At 48.3% G+C, this 25,979-nt stretch overlaps 1 protein-coding gene across 2 annotated transcripts in view; it reads left to right on the top strand.

Annotated features, from left to right (window-relative positions):
• Positions 1-25,375, top strand: part of Kcnn3 (potassium calcium-activated channel subfamily N member 3) — a 150,263-nt gene extending 124,888 nt beyond the window's left edge. Inside the window, exons 5-8 of one of the 2 annotated variants that reach the window (XM_075978416.1) lie at positions 2,219-2,329; positions 11,433-11,560; positions 12,746-12,815; positions 17,483-25,375. In XM_075978416.1, the coding sequence (XP_075834531.1) occupies positions 2,219-2,329; positions 11,433-11,560; positions 12,746-12,815; positions 17,483-17,779 (606 nt within the window). In that variant the 3' untranslated portion in view covers positions 17,780-25,375. The remainder of the gene's footprint in view (positions 1-2,218; positions 2,330-11,432; positions 11,561-12,745; positions 12,816-17,482) is intronic. The other variant, XM_075978417.1, reaches the window with a different exon arrangement.
• Positions 25,376-25,979: the final 604 nt, after the last annotated feature.

Here is a 25,979-nt window from a genome sequence, read left to right as displayed (position 1 = left end):
CTCTCTCTCTCTCTCACACACACACACACACACACACACACACACACACACACACACACTCACACACACATGCAGGCAAATAATTAAATTTGATAAATTTTTAATTAAAATTGTGAGTATCTGCTGAAGCTGGAATGATATTAAGAAGGTAGCGCCCTCTGGAAAAACAGCTACAAGAGAGTGTTTACATTTTTAAGTTGAAAGAAATTGGGCCCTGGGATTCAGTCTACAAAAAGAATGTAGGCTGGGTAGTTCCTTAGTTAACGCACTGTACTTCCTATTAGCAGTTCTCTGGCAGCTCGGCTATGGGTCCGGACTACAGGGCTTCTGTCTAGACCCCAGCAATTGGAGCATGACCAATTCTGTTGATGATGTTCCCAAGATCCATGTAGCAAAAAGGGGACTCTCTCTTCAGATGTCACCCCAGCTTTCCCCTGGTGATTTAAGTGGAATTATTTCTGAACCCGGGGAACCTGGGAAGAGCCCTCTCCTTCTGATGTTCCATTTTTAATCCTGGACACATCCTTCTTTTTGGAAGTTCCATACAAAGGGGAAGGTTGATGCTGGCTCTGCTCGAGAGGAGAGGGAGCATGCATCCTCCCTCCAGGACGGTTTCTTTTAAGCTATTTTTGCTTTTGGCAGCCTGGCTAAATTGATTATAGCTATAGACTGGGCTGTCCAATTGCCTATATCCTCTGAAAATTGGGCACAGAGTCTCCAGCAAGTCACAGATGCCAAGAAAACACAGCTATCCCCAAACAAATGGGCAAAATGAGGTCAGAAAGAAAAGTTTACAGACTGGGCACTGGGCTTGAACTGGGCGGCCAAATGGACAGTGTCACATACCTGTGTTGATGAGACCCTGTGGAGAGTCTCTTTCCATGGCAGCATCTCACACGAGACGCTGTCATCAGCAAGGAGAAGAGGGCAGTGTTGAAGGAAATGCATTTGTCCCAACTCTGCTGTAGATGGTAGTGTTTCTGAGAAATATTCTCCTCGTTTCTCACCACATTATGAAACTTATTAAGCCAAAGGTGTTACTAGTGCATTCCTCCCCGCAGCATCTCACACTGCTAACCTTGGCTCCTGAGGCACGGGAGACTCACTGCTGGCACTCCTAAGTCTGCCACCTCTTCCCTAGGTGGTGGTCAGGGTGGTACCCATGTTCAAGGAGAGGGCAGTGGTGTGTGACGAGAATCCAGGAATGGTTTTCATTGGCCACCAGAGAACCAGGCAAAGGGCTTCTGTATCTTTCCTCAGGACACACAGGCCACCAAGCTTCTAAACACAGGGACATACCACTTTCCTGTTCCTGCTCATTGCTCGGTCAGGTGCACAGCTAAAGGACCAGGCAGGAAAAGGGGTCCTCCCGTTCCGTGGCTCAGCTCAGGCCTGCCGCTTTGCTTCTCCTCTGCTGTGCTCTCCTGTGGGGCTGGGGAGAGGGAGGGTGTGGGGGCAGGTGGGGGCTACCTGAGCAGACTAGGAACATTGTTCTACAGAGGCTGAGGCTGCCCCTCTTAGTCATTCAAATCCTGGCTGCAGGCAGTAGCGTTGTCACCTTTAAAATTCCTGCATGTTGGTGAATGCATGTGTCTCCTTCTGGAAGCCAGTTCCTGGTGCTGAGTCACAGCCTAGAGCCTTAAGGAGAAAGACCCACACGTGGGGCAGGCACTGTAGTTGACGCCTATCCAATAGTGTTCCCTTTGGGAGGCCACACTCTTCTTTGGGGAGAATGCATTGCCTCTCCATTTAGCTAATTCTCAGGACTTCCCCAACTGTGCACTGCAGCCCACACAGGGCTGTCTTTCCCCTGGGCCTGCTGGGCTGGAGCTGGTGTGAGCTCGGGACAACATGAGACAGACAGACAGGCAGGCTTCCGTGCCTTTGTCATTTGCTGCACTGTGCAGGAGCCTGACTGCCCATGTGTTTGAGTCCCCCAAAGACTCTTCCTAGCCATACAGTGCCGAGAATTGGCCAGCTCTAAGAAGACTCATCCCTAGTTGGGGTCACAAGACGAGAAGCATTGTAGACTGCTTCTTGGGTGGGGATATCAGGGCACAAGCGGGTTTCGACAGGCTTGGTGGAATACCTTGACCAGTCAGAGCCCCGGAGTCTTGTACCTGCAATGCCCACACTGAGCACAGGGCTCCCTGAGTCTTGTGCTTTGCCCTCCTAACTGTGTATTCTCTCTCCTGGGGCCTCTGACGTCCTCCGGCAGGGTGCAGGGTGCACTGCCCTTGTGGTGGCTGTGGTTGCCCGCAAGCTCGAACTCACCAAAGCAGAGAAGCACGTTCACAACTTCATGATGGACACTCAGCTCACCAAACGGGTAAGACACCTCATGCCCATACCTTCATGTCAGAAAGAGACCACATGCCAGATATGGATGAGCAGTTGGGGGAGCCCCAGCTCAGGCCTTCAGCTCCTCGTCCACAAGTGAATCCCATCAGACCAGGCAAGCCACCATTAAGTCACTATATGAGTCAAGCAACCAAATCATTTTCCTGGTGATTGGATAAATAGCACGCAGTCGTGGAAGCTGCCTCCCTGCCTGATGGGGCCACATCAACCAGCCAGTATGGTGCTGTTTTTTCTATGCTCAAATATTTTCATGATTCTCATTAAGAAGGGCAATATAAAGCCTTAAAATTATCCTGGATATATATATATCTAAAGCCAACCCCTTTGTAAAAGCCATTTAAAGAGATCATTGCAGTAGAGCCCACATCCCAAATATTTTTGCTTATCAAAATGGCATCATCCGGGTTTCCCCTTTGGGCTTTCTGGATAATGGCTCTCACTTGCAGCCTTATGAACATGGCTTAGGAAGAAGGTAAGTTGAAAATACAGGAATGGGCGATTAGCTGCTGCTCACACACTCCCACTGGGTTGTCAGAGCAAAGGAAGACCATTTAAGCCAGGCACAGTGATCCCAGAACACAAGCGGCTGAGGGAGGAGGACTGTTTCAAGTTTGAAGTCAGCCTGGGCCACCTAGCAAATCCTGCCTTAAAACAAAATAAAAGACAAGCAAAAATTAATAAGGCTCCTTTAGAAGAGAAAAAGGATAAGGCTTCTGGGAACAACAGACCCAATAAACTAGGTAGGAGCTGTTTCTTCAACGACAGCTTTCATGCAATCTTGAAACAAGTGGCTGCCTGAAGGGTAGTCAGGTGTACGACCTCATGAGAGGCTGCTCTTCTCAAGACACAAAAACCAGGACCCCGTGCCCGACTCAGACCCTGTGCCCCAGGGAAACATGTCAAGGGGACATGAGTCCACAGCAAGTCTACAGTCTTAGCTGAGGATTTGAAGGCTGGAGGAATTCTTCTGTGATTGACGTTCCAAAGTGATAAGAATGTTTCTGTAATAGAGACAGGCAGGAAGACAGAACAAAAACAGACCTGAGAAGGAGCCGGCGGCTCGCTGGGGGAAGCCAGTGCAGTGTGCGGTTGCCAGGGTCTCTCAGCTTCTCAGCAGAATTGTTTACAGCCTTTGATTGTTGGGTCTTTGATTGGGGCTTCTTTAAAAGAGCTACCATGGATATGAACCTGTACAAAGAAATTTTTCATATCGTTGGCATGCAGACCACAGGAGCATCATGGCCCCCAAGCCACCAGCCAGACAAAAACACGGAGCTCCAGCGTGATAGTATGTGTCCTGCCACCCGGCAGCACTCACAGCGAATGCTGAGAGCACCCTCATGCTCAGCCCCCTCTCCGCGTGTGCCACGGACACACACAGCAGCCAGGGAGGCTAGGGGTGTGAACTGCCCAGGTGCCAGTGCCTTCCTGAGTCAGCTCAGTTTCCTATTTTGCAGCCCCACAAGCCAGGGGAGAGGGGTTTTGCCTCCCGCTCTTCTCAGAGGTTCTTTGCTAAGAACGGGAACGTTAGCGTTCTCTGTTTACTCTCCTTTGTCCTTTCCATTCTTCACCCAGTAAATCAGACACCAGAGGGAAATAAAACCAAGGAAAGCCGGCTCTCTCTCGGGCCGGGGAAATAAGCACATTTTTTTCCTGCACTATAATTGTAGAAGGAGATGAGGTTGTGGTTGCTAATTTCAATCTTTCAAAAATAATTCACTAAAATCCTCTTCAAGTTCAGTCACTTTTGGAGGAACAGGGCTGAAAATCAAATCCACAGATATTTATTGCTCATCTGCGAGTGCATGGTGCCTTCTTAATCGAATAACATCTCACTCTTCTCAGAACACTTAACCCCACAGAAACGTCCCTCTAATATCTTACATCGTTTCCCAGAGAAATAAACACAAGGGGAGGACTTTCACAAAGGGAGACTTTCAAAGCCGGCACTACTGAAACTTTACAGCCGTCCTTCCGTGTGACCTTGACGGAACTCAAGCTGGCTCTGACCTCTCACACCCAGGGTAGCCCCAGAGGGTCCTAAGCTGCCCTTTGCCCTTTCCAACCGGCTGTATGTCCAGCTGCAGTGACTCATGGGCCAATGAGATGCCAAGCTCAAGTCTGTGCCCAAGACTCCAGTGAGTTCTCAGAGAATGGTCCAGAGGAAGGCAGCTGCCATGCCTGTTGCCCTTCAGTAGTGGACAGTTAGTAGGCTAACCCGACAAAAGCAACCTCTTGCAGGTATATGCAATATGAACCCCTCAAACATCTAAGCAGAAAGAAACCATGAATCGTACGTAGCCTGTGGATCATAAAAATGCAAATCATTCTCATGTTAATTTATCACCTGTCTAACTTCAGCCCAGCCTCTCCGGGTAGCACCAGGCTGTTGGTATCTGGTTACAAGTCAATGGGTGGACCCCGACTAACAGAGATGAGAAACATCACGTTTTTCATGAGAGACTGCCAGCCAACCTGGCAGATCTTGAGCAGAGTGCCCATTATGACTGGAACTGGAGCTGGCAGCAGGAAGGGTGTACTCATTTCTGACTTTCCCAAACCCATGTCTCCTTTCACCTAAATAACTTAACCTTGGTGGCAATGTCACTTCTGTGTTTAATGGGATCATGTCTTCCCACACTGACTTTTCTGTCACTGCCGCTGTTAACCTATAATTATAACTTACTGCCAACCCCTGGGCTACTCCATAATATCTAAGGAAGTGACACACAGCGACACTACATGGACAGGAGATGGCCCAAGTACTTCCCTGACTCCCCACTCAGACCTGAGGTAGCTCTCTCTAGTCAGTGTGATAAGTGCGTGCCTCTGGCTTAGAGTGGCCTCCTTCTCCTTGCAGAAGGGTTCCTCATCCCCTAGAATCTCACTGAACTACATTTCCCATGATATCAGTCAGTAAAGCCAAACCTAGCAGCCCTGAACTATTTCTGGCTCCTGACTCTCCAGGGTATCTAACTAACGTCAATGTCCCTCCAGTGTCCAGTCCCAAAGACAGTGCCAGGTCTGACTGGTCTGTTCCTTGCAGCCCACAGGGCTCACTTGTGCACCGTGGCTGTTCACACACAATGATGCCTCCCAGGCTCCTCTTGCCCATCCATAAAGCTCCCTCGTCGTGGTCTCCCTGCCATAGGATCTGATTATCTTGCATCCACTCGCCAGCCTCCCCAAAGTGCGGTCACCCGGCACTTTGCTTTCCCTTGAATCCCTTTAGACCTGATTTCACCCTGAACATATCGCTACCACACTGAAAAACCTCGGGCAGACCTGCTGAACAGTCCTAAATAAAACTTGAACTCTGAGAAAATGTCAAAGGCTGGGGAAAACTGTTCCCAGCAGGCTTACTCAAAGACTTACTCTCAGCAGGGGTGTGTTATAGGGAAACAGAATGGCGGTTGCTGTTCCGCAGATGGATGGCCCACAGCTGGTCTGGCTCCTGAGTAGATCCCCAGAACAAGCCTTTCTCTGTAGACTTCATTAGGTAATCAAACTTGCCATTACCAGGGATGCGAATTCTCCCAGAAGGGGATTGCAAATGACATTCCCACAAAGGCGGTGGCCCAGAGAGACTGGACATGATGTTTCTTTACCAACAGGAGTAGAAAAGCAGCCTTCCCAAATGGGAAGGACTCTGGGGATGAGCGGAGTGAACACTCAGACTCAGAGAGGGGCGAGGAGGGAGGGGTGGATGCCCGGCATGTGCAGCTGGCTGTGCCACCCGGGATCTGGTTGGTCCTCCAGCCACCACACAATGCGGTCAGTTCCTTGAGGTTTGCATGGCTGTGAGGGTCCCAGGCCTGCCTGGGAGGAGCCAATCTTATTCTACATTGGTTGTGTAGCATATTAATATCACTGTGAATGATCTGCCATTTATCACAAGTCGCTCCAGGTAGAGCTCCAGCTCCAACACTGAAACACAAAATACATCTCCCCATTCCAGATTCCTACCAAAAAAGGGGATGGAACCCTGTCCAGGTGAGGCAGGGAATGTGGACTAGGATAGAGGAAAGACAAGGAGGTGTAAACAGGGTGGAGGGGGGGGGAGCAGTCTCAGGAAGTCAGCCAGATGTCAGTGGAGGAAGATGAGGGATGAGTGGGTTGGCGGGCTGAAGGGAGCAGCCTCCCCATACAGTTCTAGTTATAATGGACACCTCCAATCAAGCTCTTGACAGGCTGGCTGGCTCTCAGTCTCTCAACGTGATATCTCTCATCTCTGTTAGTTGGGAACCACCCATTGACTCGTTGGGGTAGGAAAGCCATAGCTGCCAGACTGACCTGGATTCCCCCTTTGCCCTTTCCAATCAAGAGGGACACTGCTCCCCAGTAGGGCTCCTGGCAGCAGAGCTGGGGATCCACCAGTGGGTGAATTATTCTGTTGGCTTCCCGTGGCCACTGAGGCCATGGTTACTCAAGAAAGGAGCTCTTTTTATCCTCCTTGCACCCTGGCCACTCTCCCTGTGACTCACAGCCCTTCTGTAATACCTTGTGGCAGTTACCTTGGCAGAGAGGTAGCCAGAGCAGCCTGTAACATGGGATGCTGTGGTCAAGAGTGCAGAGACTTGTGTCCTCTTGCATGCTTTCTTTTCTTGGGGGCTGGGGCCGTGAGAAGAAGCTGCTACATATTTGAAAAACAATGCCAGTAAAGTGGCAATAGGCCTATGAGATGACTCAGTAGAAAAGGGTGCTTGCCACCAAGACTGTTGACCTAAGTTTGATCCCTGGGACCCCGTGGTAGAAGGAAAGAGCTGACTAAGTGGGGTTTTCCTGTTCCACAGCCACTCTCAAATAAACATTGAGGCTTATATTATAAATGCTCAGCCAATAGCTCAGGCTTATTACTAACTAGCTCTTACATTTTAAGTTAACCCATATTCCTTAGTTATGCCCTGTCATGCATTGGTATATTTATTAGCATGGCACAGTTATCTCCTGCTTCCTCAGTGGCTGGTGACTCCAGACTCTGCCCTCCTTCCTCCCAGCATTTTCAGTTTGGCTTCCCTGCCTAACTTTATCCTGTCCAGTTATTGGCTAGTCAGCGTCTTTATTAAACCAATCACAGCAACATATATTTACACAGTGTACAGAAAGATTATTCCACAACAGTGATTCATACACCACCCCCACAATAAACAGATAAATGTAACAACAGATACAAGAAAACAAAATGACTGTGCATTGAAACACACCATGGCCAGGCTTTATGCTAAATGCTCTATGTGTATTTCCATTTAATCAACACAGGAGTCTGTCTTGCCGATGAATAGCACTTGCAAGACTCTGGCCCTGAGTCATGCTTTAATTTTCTTTAAAGCATGTAGTATCTGATACCATATTTTTAGCTGCATCCTTCCTCACCCAAAGATTATAAATTCCATGACAGCAAGAATACTATTAGTTCACCAGGACTGGTAGTGAACATTTGTGATCCCAAGAAGCTGTGGCAGAGGATTTTACATTTGAAGTCAGTCTGGAAGAATAGTAAGGTCAAGGTTGGTCTAGGCTACATCATGAGACCCAGGTTTTTGTTTGTTTTAAGAGAATGCTATTGATTTGTTGGTCTTTATACTCTCACCTTCTAGAACAGTGTCTGGCTCATCATAAGTACACACTAATATTCATTAATTGTCCTTTAAATGGGTGGAGAAAATAAATCTCAGAGAGTTCAGCAATGGAGCCAAGGTGGAGTTAACAACCCACCACTCACCACATTTATATGGAGATTAATATGTGATATAATGCAGGTGTCAGTGTTCTCTAAAGCCTGGCACAGTGTTTGGAAAGATGTAACTCACATTTATTTGGGAGATCTTCCTTGGACCTGTTTCTTCCCCAGGCCTACTAATATGAAGAGTCCTTCCTAGCCAGGTATGGTGGTATATTCCTTTAATCCCAGCACTCAGAAAGCAAGACAGGTAGATCTCTGTAGGCCAACTTGGTCTACATAACAAGTCCCAGGCTTTCCAGGACTGTGTGGTGAGACCCTTTCTCAAAACGAAACAAAACAAGTCCTTCTTGTAGTATATGGACCCTAAGCATAGTGAAAACAGCAATATGGAAGACAGGGAGCTTAGAGACTCAGTGAGTGCTGTCAGCTGGCATGCTTCCAGGTCTGCAAGCCAGAGAGCTGGCCTTTCACACGTAAAAGACCCTTACCTGGCCTCCTTCAAAGAGATCTCAACTAAGCCTTTCAGAGCCAACCTAAGCCAGCTCACTGCTTCCCTTTCAAGCCCTGACCCTCCCAACACTGCATCCTGGGAAGATCTTTTAGGTCAGGAGAACTCAGAGGTACCTAAGTCTCCGCGAGGGAAAGGTGTCTCCACACTGTGGAGGCTGAGCAGGCCCCATGAGGGGCTGAAATGGTGCTGTCTTCTCAACCGTGCTCAGAATCAGGCGCCGGGTGACATGGAGGGAGACCCAGGAGAGCCCCGTGCGGTTAAAAGCCTATTGCTTTTCCTCTTGCAGATATTGATCTGCTTAGCTCTGAGCCGGGCTGTTTGCTCGCAGTTAATTTCAGTCAGCGCAAGGCTTGCATTTAACATCATCTCCCCGAATGCTCAGGGGCCTCCCTCCCAAGCCCGTGAAGACAGATCTGATGTTTCCCTGCCGACCGGCCAAACTGTGACTTCAGGATCTTTTTCATTTAGGCTGGATTTAAAGGGGAGCATTGAAGTCTGCATTCTGTCGGGTGGCTGAATGGGGGCCAGGATGACTTTAAAAAGCAAGACAGAAACCAAACTAGCATCCTCCCAGTTCCTTGATCCTGGGAAAGAGGAAATGGTTCTGTTTGAATTCAGACAAAGTCCAGACCTGCCTCCCTTCGGACCATACGAGAATCGTATGCACCCCTTGGACCTGACTCTTGATTAGACTTGGCCATTAACTCCCTGTGTGAGTCTGGCCTTTCATTCCATCTCTGAACTGCTTCCTTCTGTTTTAAGTGGGGAACTTGAGTTGTATAATAATGACTAATATCTTTCTGGCACCTTAAGATTTATATAGTGCTCAAATCCACGTTGACTGTTTGCTGTTGGTAAGCTGAGGGACTGGGATGTGTGTGTGTGTGTGTGTGTGTGTGTGTGTGTGTGTGTGTGCCCAAGATGTCTTCCCTTCATCTTCAGGATAATTAGGCTGAGGGACTGGGGTGTGTGTGTGTGTGTGTGTGTGTGTGTGTGTGAGCCCAAGATGTCTTCCCTTCATCTTCAGGATAATTAGGCTGAGGGACTGGGGTGTGTGTGTGTGTGTGTGTGTGTGTGTGTGTGTGTGTGAGCCCAAGATGTCTTCCCTTCATCTTCAGGATAATTAGGCTGAGGGACTGGGGTGTGTGTGTGTGTGTGTGTGTGTGTGTGTGTGTGTGTGTGAGCCCAAGATGTCTTCCCTTCATCGTCAGGATAATCAAGCATTTGCTCCTAAACTGCTTTATGATGCACAGGCCGTACAGGGTTTCCCATGTCAAGTGTTTGTTGGCAGGACACAGGGACCATTGTCAAAGGCTTGTCTGTTTTGTTATCCGGTGGCTCTGTGAGCATTCCTCAGAAGGGACTGTGTGACTAGGGCCTGGCCCATCCTATGAAGGCTTAGGCAGGCTCGTTCCCTCCTTCCTATCTTTAAGGCTTTCCTCAGAGGACAAACACCTGTGGAAACTGAAAAGATCCTATATGCCCATCCCTTTAAAGGACAGCAGCAGCATCTTCTCTGCCAGGAGAAAGCCCTTCCTGCTCTGCCACCTCCTTAGCCAACCAGAGCCAAGGCCCAGAGTCAGTCATCTGCTTGCCCCTCCTTGTTAGCCAGACACGCGCCAATCCCAGCCTCAAGTCACTACCAGTCAAACAAGAAAGTGCCAGGGGTGGGCCAATGGAAGGTTTAAAACCATTTTCACTGATTTTTTTTTTTACTGAACAACAATGAAAAAAGCAATATTTATGTCACTTAAACATTCCTGAGAAGACTTAGATGTTCTTTTAAAAATCATGTTAGCGCCAATGAAGAGTATAAGCCATCCTTAGTAAAAGATTTGTGAAACACACACAATCAGCCTGCGAAGCGTTGCTTCCCAGGCCTTCCCACGCGTCTCAGCATGTTAGCTACGCCCCATCTGTTGGCGTTGGTCTGAGAAGCTGGTCTGTGCTCTCTGATTTTGTTAAAATCCTAGCTGGCAAACCACCTGATCTTTCCTGGCTGGTCTCCTCACTTCCAGGCTCTGGGCCTGTGGTCCTCTGCCACTGTGCACGGCTGACAGAAACGGAGATGGTTAATGAAAAATATGTTCAGCTCGCACTTAATAAGGAGTGTTTTCTCTTGTTCTTGCCACTAAGTGCTGAAGATGTCTGTGTTTGGATTAAAACTTTGTCCCCTGCCGTCTGGATGCCATTGATATGTCTCAGCTCGGTCGTGAGCTGGATGATATCAGTGGTTTCCATGTCAACAGATGACAGAGTTGTGTGTGGAGCTGTGTGACTGTGGTGCCCAGGAAGCTAGTCCCAGGGACACAGCTGTGCTCTCACACCTGGGTATCTCCCCTGATTCTCCACATCCCTGGGATGCTTTCAGTTTTGTGCCCATTGCATTTGCATGTGTAATTGGAGCACACAGTCTTTGGTCGTTTAGGAAAGGAACAGTGGTACCTGTCACTGCGACAAAAGACATCTCCTCAAAGATACCTTTTTAAATCTCCACTTGGTAGGGAGCCTGTTACTCTCAAGTGTGGCACCCTGGATGTGAGGGCATAGACGGTATTTATTGATCCAAACTGTACCCCAGACTTCAAGGGCTTGCTAAACAGCCTGTCTAAATATAGCATCAGCAATGGCGGCCGAGAGGCAGTGATGAAACCATTAAGGAGGAGAAATGCCTCTCAACTCCAAGCTCCAGTTTCCTGCGTCTGCTCCAAGATTAATAAAAGATGCGTTTTAATCTAGTCTCAGAGTTTCCTGCTCTTGATGGAGATCTCTGAGGAAACATTTTCCCAGGAGGGGGATGGCAACCACACGTGTAGGGAAAACATACTATGTGAACCCAGGACTCCACCTGACAGCCCCTTGTTTGCTTTCTCTTAGATCAAGAATGCCGCTGCCAACGTCCTGCGGGAAACATGGCTAATCTATAAACACACAAAGCTGCTAAAGAAGATTGACCACGCCAAAGTCAGGAAACATCAGAGGAAGTTCCTCCAAGCGATCCACCAGTGAGTACCAGAACCGTGTGCTGTGTAGCCAAACTGAGTGTGGGATCCCACAGTTCAGCTGCATCTTCTCAAACCAGTGAGGTGCGGAAGAATCTGCTATGTTCTACTCAAAAAGCTCCCAGGCCAGGCTCTTCTGTCACTCACTGCCCTGTGAGGCAGCAGGCAGGCTGCTGTGGGAGGGTAAAGGTCAGAGCAAGGGCCTACGGGCTCTCATGCTACCCAGACACACATGCACAGGTATGTGCAGACATACATATACACACACACACAGAGACACACATATACACACATAGAGACACATACACACATATGCACAGACATACATGGACATACACAGACACACATAAAGACACATACACACATATGCACAGACACACATATATACACACACAGAGACACATATACACACACATAGAGACATATACACACAGATACACATATATACACACACAGAGACACATACACACATATGCACAGACACACATGCACAGAGACACATGTACACACATGCACAGACACATATATACAAGCACATATACACATAGATGTATACACATATGCACAGAAACAAACACATACATACAGACTTGAGTGCCTCCACACGTATGTGTTCATACACACACACACACACACACCACAACTCCAGGGAGGAACCAGTGTTCCTTCTGTAACCGAGGAATAAGTTCTTTTAAATATAGTGGAAAGCTGGGTATGGCAGTGCATGACTATAATCCCCAAACTCAAAAGGCTGAGGCTGGAGGATCACCATGAATTGAAAGCCACCCGGGACTACAAATTCAGTTTGAGGTCAGTTTGGGTTACAAATTGAGACCCTGCCTCCCACCCCCAATAAATATATAAATGAATAAATAAACAGGGCAGAGAAAGCTAAGAAAAAAATTGTTCTGATCCAAACGTTTGGGAAGGCTGGGTGGTCAGGAAGACATTCGTGGTGGTAGAAGAACCCAGACAAAGGCATGGGAGCCATGGAATGGCTTGAGAACAGCAAGGAAGGGAAAGCGACAAGGCAGTCTGGATGGAGTTTGCTTTCTGGGGCCCTGACAAGTCTAGTTGTGACAGCGCTGCCTGTGCTCAAGGTCCCAGTGCTAAGTTCCGAGCTCAGGTGCAATGAAGGGCTGACGCTTACTGTGAACTTGAACTACCTGTTCCAACTCTTCTCCACAGACTGAGGGGTGTCAAGATGGAACAAAGGAAGCTGAGTGACCAAGCCAACACCCTGGTGGACCTTTCCAAGGTGAGTGGCATCCAGGACAGGCCTGGCACATGTCCACAGAGCCAGTGCAGGGACAGGAAGGCAAAGGTTTTCTCTTTGATGGGCAAACACCCAGGCTCATGCTTCGCATCTTAATCTACCGGTGTGTCCTGTCTTCGGCATTTGTTTCTAAGTTAAGGAGCTCAGATTTGTCTTTGTCATAGCTCATTAGCTAACCCAGTTCTTGCTGGTGTGTTTATTAGCTATGCATGGGGGGGGGGCTTCTAAAGATGACTGAAGACATACAGGAAGCACCTTAGTGAGGACCAGATGGGACAAGGGCCCTACAGATGACCTGGTTATATAGACTTCAGATGGTTCTTTTCAATTTATTGTTATAATAGAAATTCATTTTCCTGTGCCTTCTGATCCTGACAGCCCAGGTTTTCCTGCCTGACACAAACTGATTGTGTGTGTGTGTGTGTGTGTGTGTGTGTGTGAGTGTGTGTGAGTGTGTGTGTGTGTGTGTGTGTGTGTGTGTGTGTGTGTTTCACCACAGGCAGGCAGCTGACAGTGAACATGGAGGTTCTAAGAACCGAAGATCTTAAGGCTCAATATGGCACTGTGTTTCAGCGTTTCTTGTCTTTAGTGCCATAAGGAGCACAAAAGAGACTCTCTTCTTGAAAATCAGCACCGTAGGGCTGAGCGTGGGCAATCTGACCAGGAACTCCCACCCCCACCTCCATGCCTTCTCATAGAAATTATAAAGCAAGTGCATAGCCCAGGGCCAGGCTGGCAGAACATTCCAGCAGATGTCAATTGTAATGGACCCTCATTCCCTGGGACAGCAAAGGAAACTCCCCCAGGCCAATTAGGCGCCCTTTGAAAAGAGCCTGCAAGCAGAAATTACTGGTTTCTGGGCCTTGTGCGGGTGCCTCTTTCTGGAGGGATCAAGGCCAAGAAAGGGCCTCCTATGCCTGGGAGGACTTCAGTCACAGCTGGGGAGACGCCCACAGACCCCCATGCCAGTGGTGGGGGGCATTCAGGTGGAATGTGGGGTTTCCCAGAGACCAGTGTGGGAGGAGGTGAATGGACCACTGAAGTCTTGGACATGTTGGTTAATCCTCTAGATTCCAGTTACCAAAAATACTAGAAGTACATTGTAAACGGAACCATTTATTCCAAGGAGGTAAGGGATTCTCGGGAGACTTTCTCTCACACTAGCTCCTCTCTCCTGCTCAGATGCTGTTCAAAGAGCCAGCTTCCCCACCCCACCCCCACTCCATCTCCCTGCAACCCAGGTCACCCTGGGTTTAACTGACTTTCTTTTGTTCTTAATTCTAAATTCTCAAGAGAGGTGATTAAGGGCAGTAGTGGCGCTGGCCTTTAATCCCAGCACTCGGAGGCAGAGGCAGGGGGATCTCTGTGAGTTCGAGGCCAGCCTGGTCTACAAGAGCTAGTTCCAGGGTAGGCTTCAAAGCTATAGAGAAACCCTGTCTTGAAAAACCAGAGAGAGACAGAGAGAGAGAGACAGAGAGACAGAGAGAGAGAGAGAGAGAGAGAGAGAGAGAGAGAGAGAGAGAGAGAGAGGATTTGATTGGATAGTGTGAGTCACGTATCTGCCTTTAGACAAATCAGCTGTGGCTGGGAAGAAAAAACCAGCTAGGATCCATTCTGTGAGCCTTGGGTATGGCTCAGTGAGATGCCCCAAGATATTTCTTCAAGGGCTAGCGATGTTTGCCATCCCCCCCTCACCAATAGGATGCCCTGTGGCTGGTACTCCCCCAGGAATATCAGGCAAACACAAGCTTTGCGCTCATCTTCCTGCAGTGCTTCCTGCAGTGCTGCCCAGGCTCTCGGAGATGGATGTCTGGTTGATAGGGTGAAAGAGACGGCTGGGCAATGAGACACTGTGTGCAAGCACGAGTTCGAATGCCCAGTGCCCACACTGAGCCAGGCAGAGCTGCCTGTGCCTGTGACTTCAGCACTGGTTGGCAGAGAAAGTGAAGTCTGATGGCCAGTTCTAGCTTAGCCAAAGACAGCAGTTTCTGGTTTGATGAGAGGCCCTGTTTCAAGGGAATAAGGCAGAGAAGAATAGAGAAAGATATTCTACGTCCTCCTCTGGCTTCTACATGCTTGCATCGTGTACTGGCACCCACAGTATCACGTGTATCCAACACACACACACACATACACACACACACACACACACACACGTGCACGCACTCACGTACACACACAGTGAGTTAGAAAGACACTCTCCTGTATTGCATTGGGAAATTGAGCCATATATAACTGGGGAGTGAAGTACATGGGAGTAAAGAATGTGCAGAGCCATCGTGAGGGCCGTGCGTACGGAGGAGTGGCCTCGGACAGCCATCCACCCAGTCTCTGTCTTTTCCTCCCATGAGACCAGCCGAGATTCAGCAGCAATTGTGTGTGTTTCACGTCGGTCTCCATTTGCTCAGCATCCTGTCGTCAAGCACTGGCGAGAGAGGGAGAGCATGATGATGTCATGCCTGCTCCCTTCCCTGTGTATTTCAACTCCTGACTCCTCTCCTCCCCACCTCTGTGCTTTGTTCCTCCCTGAATTAAGACTGTGGCCTCCTGCCAGGTGGCGGTGGTGGCACATGCCCTTAATCTCAGCCCTTGGGAGGCAGAGGCAGGCGGAGAGAGTTCAAAGCCAGCCTGGTCTACAAGAGCTAGTCCTAGGACAGGCTCCAAAGCTACAGAGAAACCCTCCAAAGCTACAGAGAAACCCTGTCTTAAAAAAAAAAAAACAAAAACAAACAAACAAACAAAGAACGTGGCCTCCCAACGGCATTTTCTATATCAAACAGGCCCCATTTATGGTGACAGAGCAGAGAGGTCTCGGACCCCTCGCCAGTTGCTTCGGTTTTTTCCATAGAGATGTAAAAACAACCCCCAGCATCTAAGATAGGAACTGTAAACATACTTTGTGAGCTGGGGGGGGAGTCTGATTATAAACACAGATAAGGAAACCAGACCCAAGGAGCAAGATGACCATCACCCAGTCGCTGCAGTTCATCAGGGTGCTCCTGGCCCAGCTGGGGATGTGTGGTTCAGCCACTCTGAGGGGACCATGTCCGGTGACGAGGAACTTGTCTACTCAGGTCACCCTTTCTACCCTTTCTCTGAGGACGTCACCCTATTCCTAGAGAGGAGCTGTCTCCATACCCACTCCTCCAGTATTCCGAGTGCAGGGGGTAGGGGCTCTCCTGCGTTTCACAGTCTCCCCGTCTTCTCCCCTGCTACCTGTGCTCCTGCCTTTCTCCTCCCACCCTGCTTCCTGCTCCTCTGGGGTCACTGCGGCGTCCACATCCTCCTAGATCAGTGTTCTCAACCTTCCTAATGCTGTGACCTCTTAATACAGTGCCTGGTGTTGTGGTGATCCTGACCATAAGATTACTTTATTGCTACTTTGTAACTGCAATTTTGCTACTGTTACAGATCATAATGTAAACATCTGGGATCACAACCCACAGGTTGAGAACTGCTATCCTAGAGTAATGACAGGTGAAATGAGATTAGGGTCCCACTGTGGGTCCCACAGGGACAGAGCTCCCCTTCCCAGGGTACTGCCATCAGAACCCCTTTTTCTCACTCTGGGAGTGTGAGACTCCTCAATTTTACTTTCAAGTTTGAACCAGCACCCCCGGTGCATGTTGACTGGATGTTGTATAGTTAGGATCCTGCAGCTGGCACAGGAACCACAGGTGTCAAGCAGGGAGTTCTGCTAGCGCGTGGGACCAAAGAACACTGTGGATAGTGTTGGGGTAGGACACCATCAGGAGCACCCTCGAGGCACCGTTTGCTAGGCATGTGGAACGCAGGACTGCTCCAAGGAGTCAAGTGTGATCTAATCAACAAGACCTCAACCAGGTGTCACGGGCCTTTTACCTCCTCTCAGGCCAAGAAACAGAAGGGTGGCTCCTCAGCAGGGCAGCCCCTTCTGGTCCAGAATCATGCCTGAGGCATTGATTACATTTTATATTCTGATTGCTGGATAGAAAAGGGGATGGGGTGGGGTGGGGATGCAATCTCATAACTATGTGTACTTATTAACTTCCGTTTTATGAGGAGGCCGGGATAAGGGAGGTTAAGAGGCCTGCTAGTGAGCCGAAGGTTTGCAGCTTCAATCCTGACTTGTTAATTGTGAGTCTATGGCATTGGCCACCCCCATCTCAATGCCTTTTCTTGAGCCAGCCCTCTGTATGAATATGAGAGCCATTTAAGCTGCATTCCACGTAAGAAAAAAAGAGGAATGTTTCTTTTTTTCCATGCATATGTACTGTTTCAAACTGATAATTGAGTTGAACGTGGTCACCCCTGTCTTTAATCCCAGCACTCAGGAGGCAGAGACAGATGGAGCTCTATGAGATCAAGGCCAGCCTGGTCTACATCCTGAGTTCCAGGTCATCCAGGGTTACACAGTGAGACCCTCAATCAAAAGAACAAAACAAAACAAATTATAAAATTGATCATTGATACCCCACCCCTCTAAAAATACAAAAATAGTGCCCCTCAGCCTGCCCACCACCTGGAAAGTCCTAGAGTTGACCTTTGGTGACATGGGACACAGCTGGGTGGAGGTGGCTTCTGCTGCAAAATGGAGGGCTTTTCACCTCTCCACGGCGTGTTCCTCTGTGGTGATGGTCTCCTTCTGTCTTCCACTCTGACTCCCCCAGATGCAGAACGTCATGTATGACCTAATCACAGAGCTCAATGATCGGAGTGAAGACCTGGAGAAGCAGATCGGCAGCCTGGAAGCCAAGCTGGAGCACCTCACGGCCAGCTTCAACTCCCTGCCCCTACTCATCGCAGACACCCTGCGCCAGCAACAGCAGCAGCTGCTCACTGCCTTCGTGGAGGCCCGCGGCGTCAGTGTGGCGGTGGGAACTAGCCACGCACCTCCCTCTGACAGCCCGATCGGGATCAGCTCCACCTCTTTCCCAACCCCGTACACAAGTTCAAGCAGTTGCTAAATAAAACTCCCCACTCCAGAAGCATTACCCATAGGTCTTAAGATGCAAATCAACTCTCTCCTGGTCGCTTTGCTATCAAGGAAGTTTCAGACCAGGGACAGAAGGAAGAGAAGTGGAGCTGATGAACTAATTCACGTTCTTTCGGCGTGCTTGGTTCGATTTGCCTTGAAACCAGACGTCTAATTTCTGTTTAGGTGCCTCTACTTGGGAGCTGGAAGAGGAGGTGACTGGAAGCAACACCTCTGTCAGGGCCCTTGCTGCAGAGCTGGCGGAGGACAGAAATCCCTACTCAATCTCAGGTTTTCACAGGGAGGTGGGGAGGGGCAGCCATTCTGAGGCAGCTGAAAGTGAAGTCAGCCAAAGTGGGGTGCATTGGGCAAGGGTAGTATCAGGTTTGGGAAAGGAACTCCTGGCTGCCTTGGGACCTTAGAGGCGTCTCTCCCATCCTTTTGTCCAAGGAAGCCCCTGGGTGGTAAAAGTAAAAAGAGAGCTGCCCAGAACTTTCCAAAATGGACATAGCCAAATTAGATTGGGGTGGGGGGTGGCATAGACAAATGAAAAGCCAGATTTTTTACCCAATAATACTATTGAACACACACACAGAGATGTTCCATCTAGGTCCTTTTTTCTTTGAGTTGAGCCCAATGAAAGGGACCTGGTTCCTTGCTGTGCACACGGTGAGGAAGGTCTAAATCTGCATTGAGACGAAGTGTGAGGTGTGTTTGGTAGAAGTTAGCAGGTACTGGCCACATTCTACATCACTGAAGATTCGGGTCCCTCCTCCACAATGTCCTAGATGCACGCCTTGCCTGATTCTAGTGTGTGCCATCCCCAAACTGTTGGCATTCTGGAGAGAGAAGCAGATGTCTAAAAATAACGATTTCCCAGAGTTTTCTTCCGGCCAAAAAAGCTGTGTCTGATGGGCCCTGAGTTCTCAGGGGTCTGTATGTGGGAGACGAGAGTGTGCCCGATGCCACCGTAGTGAACAGAACCGCTGTCTGGGCTTTGCTGAGGTATCATCACCCAGATGTAGGATCGTGAAAGGGTCAGTTACTGAGTTGGGCGAAGGATAGAGAGTGTTCCTGTGGTCCCCTCTACCTTACCTGGACTCACCTCAAAATGAAACACTGTGAGAGCACAGGGAGCCCCAAGACATGCGTAAATGAGGGGTTCATTTGTTAGAAGCCTGTTTCTGTTCTGTTGTGTTTGTTTTGCGGCGAAAACTACTCCACTGAATCTCAAAGCCCATAGACTCCAGAACCATCTAGATCCAGGCTAGGGATAGGCGCTCAGCTTGCCTCACTGCCCCCTGGTCTGACCATACACAGCATCTAGAAGGTGAGAACTGCCAGTTACCACTTTCCCCATTCTGAGGTCCTTGATTTCTGCTTGTAAGAAGTTATGTATGGAGTAGTTCATCTGTCTTTGGTAGAACAAAAGGGTGTTATCTGTGTTTGGTTGCTATCTTGAGAATAGCCCTGTGAGCAGCTATTACGGCCACCCTGGAGGCACTGCCTTACTGTGTGGGTTTTTCTTGTGCAATGCTGGTCCTGGTCCTGTTAGGACAGGGATGGCTGGATATTAAGGTGGACAGCTGTGGTGTGGAGGTCACTCGGTTTCTTTGCTCAGTCTCTTGTTCGTCATACTGTCTTGCTGTCTTGTGCTTTGTTTTGCAGCGCTGGAGACCAGACCTGCAGCCTCATGCACGCTAGGCAAGTGCGGTTCCCCTCACCCACACCCCAGCCTGCTGCTGTTGTCTTAATGGCCTATCTTCTTAATGGCCTATCTCCATCTCTCCCCTGAGCCTTTTCATTAGCTGTTTTGCACACCAGAGAGGCCACATTTGTCGTTAATGTTTAATTCTTTCTACTTGTTCTTTTAATTATTAATTATCTGAAAGATTATTTTTATCCCAAGAATGGTATTGCTGTTTGCAGTTTAACCGAACCGACAGGCACGTATACAAACAGATGAGCTGGCCTTGCGCCCCACCCCCAGCATTGGCTGCATTTCGCAGAATGACAGCTCCTGATGGGCCCACTTCCTGCTCATTTGGCCTAGAGCCCTGGACTGGTTTTCTCTGCTCTCCCCTTGCATCCTGCTGTGATCTTGTGCAGGGTGGGCACGCAGCTGGAGATTAGTCTCCACTTCACAAATGACTTGTGAGATTCCACTGCCTCTGCTGCCTTGTGTCCATCCTGGTCTGGACATCGTCTGAAATCTGTCTCTTCGTTGATTTTCTTGCTCAGTAAACCCTGGAGACTAAACTGGCAATGCTAATCCAGAGAATGGCTGGAGTTGTTTCCAGGAGGGTACCACTAGCATCGGAGAGACATGTGGGCGTATTTGTAGGGTAGCCTGGCCTACTGGAAGTGCAATAACTGTGTGTGGTTTTATCTCTAGTGAAAGAATATACCTCGTAAAAAGTGACAGGAATCTGAAGGTTGGTTCTGCAATGACAAATGAACTGCCGTTTCTGTCCTAGTATTTCAGCTCGACACGGGAAGTAACACTTCTCTTGCAAATACAATCAGCCCTCCCTGGCCTAGGTATTGGGGATCCTGGTTATAGCTCATGCAGATATATTCCTGCATCTTTCGGCTGATCCCACATCACCTGAGCATCTCTGGCTGTAGGGAAGGAGGCTAACAGACCCTATGGCTGTATGTTAGTGGGACAAGTTTGAGTCTCAAGAGTGGGCTGAGTATTCAAACCATGAATTACTGTAATGTTACTCTAGCCCTGAACTGGTCGAATTCCACCCACTCCTGGAAGGCTTGCCAATGGCAGAGGCCTTCCTGCCATCCTTCAGGAATGCAGTAGCATATGGAAGCACTCCAATATTTCCCCAAATATCTGGACACTTGAATTAAAAACCTAGAGCCACCCTCTCATCGCTTAAGCCATATTATAGCTTCATGTACTGTGAAGTCAGGGATGTACTGTGATACTCGGGACATAGCATCAGCTGGTCATTTACACCCGGCTAGAAGCCCATTCCTTCTTAGATTGAAGTCCAAATAAAAATCCACACCTTTGGCTCAAAGGCCACGCATGCGATCATTATCACTAAATTGTCATGAAGTGTCTGAGAGCCATTTTTACCACCTTCATAATGTCTAACTCCATGACATCATGTCTTGATATGATCCAAAAGATTGCGAGGGGCATAGCCATGAGTCACCAGCGACTGTGACCCCAGTAGGGTCCAGCGCTGTATGTAACAACAATCTTGTAAATTAGATGTAGAAACTGTACATGAAACTTAGTTCTCAAGTGCTTAGCAAGTTATTAAAGGCCAAGAAAGGGCATTGAAAAATGATGACTTTTAATATATTTAGAGATCTTCCCCTTCACTTTGCAGTAATCTCCTTGCAAAGAAGTCATGGGAAGAAGAAAACTGGGGATACATACAAAATCAGAATAGAGAAAACGTTGAGACTGGAGTCGCATATCTGGCCAGTATGTCTTGGTTTGTGTGTATTTCAAGGTGACGATGGGTTAATAATTCAGTTCAAAGTATTTGGTAAAGGACAAATGGGACCACTGCTGTCAGCACAGCAGTACTGACTGGCTAATCCACACTTAGATGTTATATCTGAGTGTAGGGAAAGTTACCAAAAAGGAATCAGATAGATAGTAAAGTCAACAGGGCAAAATATGGGGTGTGTGCATAGTTCTGGAAGCCCCCCTCCTCCGGAGTGTGACAAACAGTGAACCCAAAGCTGAGTCAGTGTTTCATCTCCAAACAGACATCCAGGCTGCTGCTGGAGACGCCCAGCGGCGACCCTGTGACGTCACTGCCCTTCCTCAGCTACTGCTCTGACCTGCTCAAACAGGCCCCTTCTCATGCAGCCACTCCACTGCCCCAAACTTCTAGACGCAGATTAAGGATCCCTTCGTGGTCATTTTGCTGTCCCTGTTGACTCCATAGCCTTTGGTTTCAGTCCCGTAGACAGCAATCTGCAGGCTTCCTGGCAGCCATGAACAGTCCCTTCTCTACCCTTCAGTCAGTTGACTTGATCATGCCTTGGGTAGTATCCCTTCCTTCTCTACTACTGCCAAAGCAAACATCTGGGGAATGGGATTGTAGCTAGCCCTAAGACGGGGAGCGGAGGGGTAGCAATAGTGTCCGCCTGTGGTAGCAGGAGGCTTTCGCAAGGCTGCATGAATAGCCACTGACAGTTAACCCTGGCAGACAAGGAATACATAGATTTTTATTGAATTAGGCCACATCTTATGAACAAGTGCCCTGTGCCGCAGCCAATAGACAGCCACAGAGGGGACTGTAACTGCGATCTTTTTGTCTTACGCCCTTACTGGAAGCACTCACACATGAACTGGAGTTCCCTCTGAACAACATGTCAAATCTTCAACAGACCACCTCCAAACCAGGTGCCACGCGCCTTGCCACAGTTGTTTACACACCGAGAAACGTATTCTGGAAGCTGTGACCTCGGGCCTGGACTGAAAAGGGACCTTGTGACCAATCAAGCTGGTGGAGGAAAAAGCACAAACTTCAATACCAACCTCTAGTCAAGATCCCAAAGAAATGCTGACATTTCTGGCAAAATAAATAAATTAAATAAAAAATAAATAGGAACAGTGGCAAATAAAAAACACAACCAAATCTGACGGAACAGCCGACATCCAGCTTCCCGGAGCAAGGACGGGGCTAAACACCATTCTCCAGGTATATTAGTTTTTGGATCCCGACCAGGGCTGATCCACCTTCATCATACGTGGAGTTTAATTGGCGCAATGACGTGACGGATTTAGTCCCTGACTCTCCATTCTGTGCTGGCCACACGAGAACAAAAGTGAGCGATAGGATGTTGATGGAGGAGCCATTTTCATAGCAAACTCAGAAATGGAAGTGTTTATATTCCAAACTAGACGGGCTTCAGTATGAATTTGCATCTTGCCTCTGTACTGCTTGCTATTTTTTAACGATAGGAGAAAGCATAACAGTTTATTTTAAATATGAAATATATTGCTATATTATGAAATATATTGTAACTTTCGATTAACATTTTGTATCGAGCTAGTCTTTAGCAGGCTGAGTGACAGCCTGCTTTCCTAACGACTGTTTCTGAGTACACATCGCTCTTAGTGGTTGCCTGACCCCCAGGCCCAGGTCCTGGTTCCACAGCGTGCCGGACGGCCATATCCTCATTCTCCAAGACTGAGTGAGTAGTAGAGACAAAAATAGCCCTGACATGAACTTAGAAGAATCATTCTACCCCCGATTCTATCAAGCCATTTCAGAAGTGATGTTTAAACCATCACCCCTTCAGGAGCTGTCAGCCAGTTTAGTACAAGCGTAGACTCTTTCCATCTAAATGCAAAGGGCCCATTCTGTAAATTATTGCCTCGGGCACAGCCAACCAGCTTTCCTCTGGCAATATCAGAATTAGGCATTAAAAAACAGTCTTGTTTACTTTGCCTCAAAATACTCAAAATTCTTAGCGTTGAGTTTTTCAGTGTAAGAGGGCAACCAAGATTAGAATTCTCTGTAGGCAGAACCCAGTGAGAAGTGAATGTGCCCTTCTCTGAGTTGCAGTCTCTCTGGGGGATCAAGGTTTCTGCAGTTTGTCATTGGTGGCTGAGGAGGAGACAGAGTGTGCACAGCAAGACCCACAGAAAGCCGGCTTCCTTGTCTGCTCTTTACTCTCGCTGGGAGGAGGTGGGCCTGACCACTGCATTTCCCCTAAGCGGCTCACGAAACCCATTCCCTCCTCACCACAGCACCCGAGACACGTAGAGTTTCAGAGTTCCTTCCTTTGAATTGCCATGGTCTTATCCTGTACCATAGTGGATGAAGGAAGTCTTCCATAAGTCCACACGTCTTCCGTGAGGACCTTGCTTCTGGCCATCACTCCTACAGAACACTGGACAGGTGCAGACCAAGTAGCATCAGGGGAGAGCTACCTGCCTGCCTCTTCCTTTCACCAACTCTAGACATGCACGCAGATCCACAGAGCATGCAGGACCATAGGTGCTGCCCTGGACAAAAATCTAGAAATCTCCAAGTCTGTCTGAATTTCAGCCTAGAGAGGGCTCGGGCCTCCATGGCACCTGTTAGCCATGCCCAATGGCAGGCAAGTGTCTAAATGCCCGATACCAGTCTGCTGGGGAAGCCAGGGCTATCTGTGTGCGCAAGTCCTGTTTCTTTCTCTCCGCATCTGCACTGCTCCTCAGTTATCTGCTAGGCTGAGCTTCATTAAAGCCATCAGAACTCCAGGGCACCTGTTTTCAGCTCACTGGGCAATGGAAATGAGCTAACTCTCAATTCGGTAATTGACTGAGAGACATTGATTTGTTTCTTTATACATCTCCTGCTCAAAACTGGAGCTGTTTTGACTTCTCCGCCTAGTACTCTGTAGACCAGCTACGATGTTTACATGTATAGAGAACATGTATATTCTTCTGACCTTTGCCATCGATGCAGTAACTCATCCACAGTCAAGGATACGAACCTAAATTCCAGATCTCGAGGATGCAGGCTCTGGGCAATAATTCATGTGCGTAGCCATATACTGATCCTTGCTACTCCCAGTAAAAGCCAGAGACTGACAGCGTTCACATCCCCTTAAGCCCTTAGACTCAGATTCGCAGGCCCCATGCCAAGCCCACTCAATCACAATTGGCATTTCAACCAGAGCCCCTGGAGATCTGTATGCAGTCAACACGGAGAAGGTTCGGCCTCACCACACTGCAATGGTAATCAATAATTCAGAAATTCTGCTATTTCTTTCGCAGGCCTCAGTTACCAAATTGTTTGGTAATGGACAGGTCTTACATGATTGTAAGGATGAAGATGCGTGCATCTTAAAATTTCATTTGCTGTTGCACAGCCTAAATGATAGGCATGGACCGTACTATCAGGAGGAGTGGCCTTTCTCGAGTGTGATGTGAAAATCATTCCAGTCACAGCATCGAGCCCCCTCAGAGCCCCCTCTGAGCCTATGCGAGTGGCCGTCGGAGGACAAGTCCCTGGATAGAAGGCGCCTGGGTTTCTCCCAGTGCAGCATTGGGCATCTCTGGTCCCTTGTCCCTCCATGAAGAAGGCAGCCTTCCCAGTGAGGACTCTCCTCCTAGGGACTAGAAAAAGAACTCAGTTCAGCCATTCAGACACAGTCCAAATCTCCTAAGGCTATTCTCCTGTTTGTCGCATCAGGCAAGGTGGGCAAGGAAAGATGTGAGTTCTGATATTGGCACCCTAAATTGATATGTACCCAGAAACAGTTATATTCTAAATTAATGGCTTTAACCTGTTCATTGTAAAAAGTGCCTTGGACTTCAATCTAAAAGAGGTCAGTATAAATATGTATGTGTGTGTGATGTGTATGTAGGCAAATATTTACATATTTATACATACATAGGTGCACACACATATACCTGCACATTCATATATAATATATACATACATATATAAATGCTTCATAATATATCATATTGCTATTCACAGCTTCATATTTTGTTTGGTCCTATGTTTATTTGTTTAGTGAGATCTTTACATAGAAAGGTTCTATTCAGGACATGGATGTATTTTTTGTTTGTTTTTTACTTTTTATTAAAAAGGTAAAGGATATTAAAAGACAAAAAAGCAAAGTGCCTGAAAGTTTTAAATGGAGTTGTGGTAAACTTTCACAAGTCACCAAAGAAGAAATTAAGTTCTATTTGAGAAATATTTTTCTGTTTCAGCGACTTTGTTCTCCTTGAGGGAAAAGCACAAAGAAGAAAGTGTGAACTGCCTTTAAAGCCCATTAGAACTACAGCCCATGGTCTCTAAGGCAACGCTAAGGTTTTTGTTCAGTTGGGTACCTACCTTTTCACATGTCTGAGTCAGAATCTTGTCCTCACACAGCAGCATGGTTTGGCTGGCCTTGTCCTTTGTGTCCCTTCTAAGAAGAGGCAGACTTGGGGACGGGGCTCCATGGCAGCTGTTGCTTCTGTGCAGTGACACCTTGGGTGAAGATTAGTGGGAGCCCCTCCTCCTAGCAAGTGGCGGAAGGACCCTAACAAGCCCGCTGGTGCTCCCTGGGCCCTGCTGGTGCTCCCTGGGCCCTCCTTTCTACAGAGACGCCCAGCCTCCCTGCCTGAGCCGCGGCTGCCTCTTTGAATGATGGGATCAAAAGCTCCAGAGGGATTTTCTGGTTCCCAGGGCCCTGCTCACAAGCTGAAGGATGCATTATGC

Source organism: Microtus pennsylvanicus, chromosome 7, assembly GCF_037038515.1.
Source record: "Microtus pennsylvanicus isolate mMicPen1 chromosome 7, mMicPen1.hap1, whole genome shotgun sequence".
In the NCBI taxonomy this organism is placed as follows: domain Eukaryota; kingdom Metazoa; phylum Chordata; class Mammalia; order Rodentia; family Cricetidae; genus Microtus; species Microtus pennsylvanicus.
The sequence above is the reverse complement of the archived record's forward strand: the minus strand, read 5'-3'. Positions and strand labels throughout refer to the sequence as shown.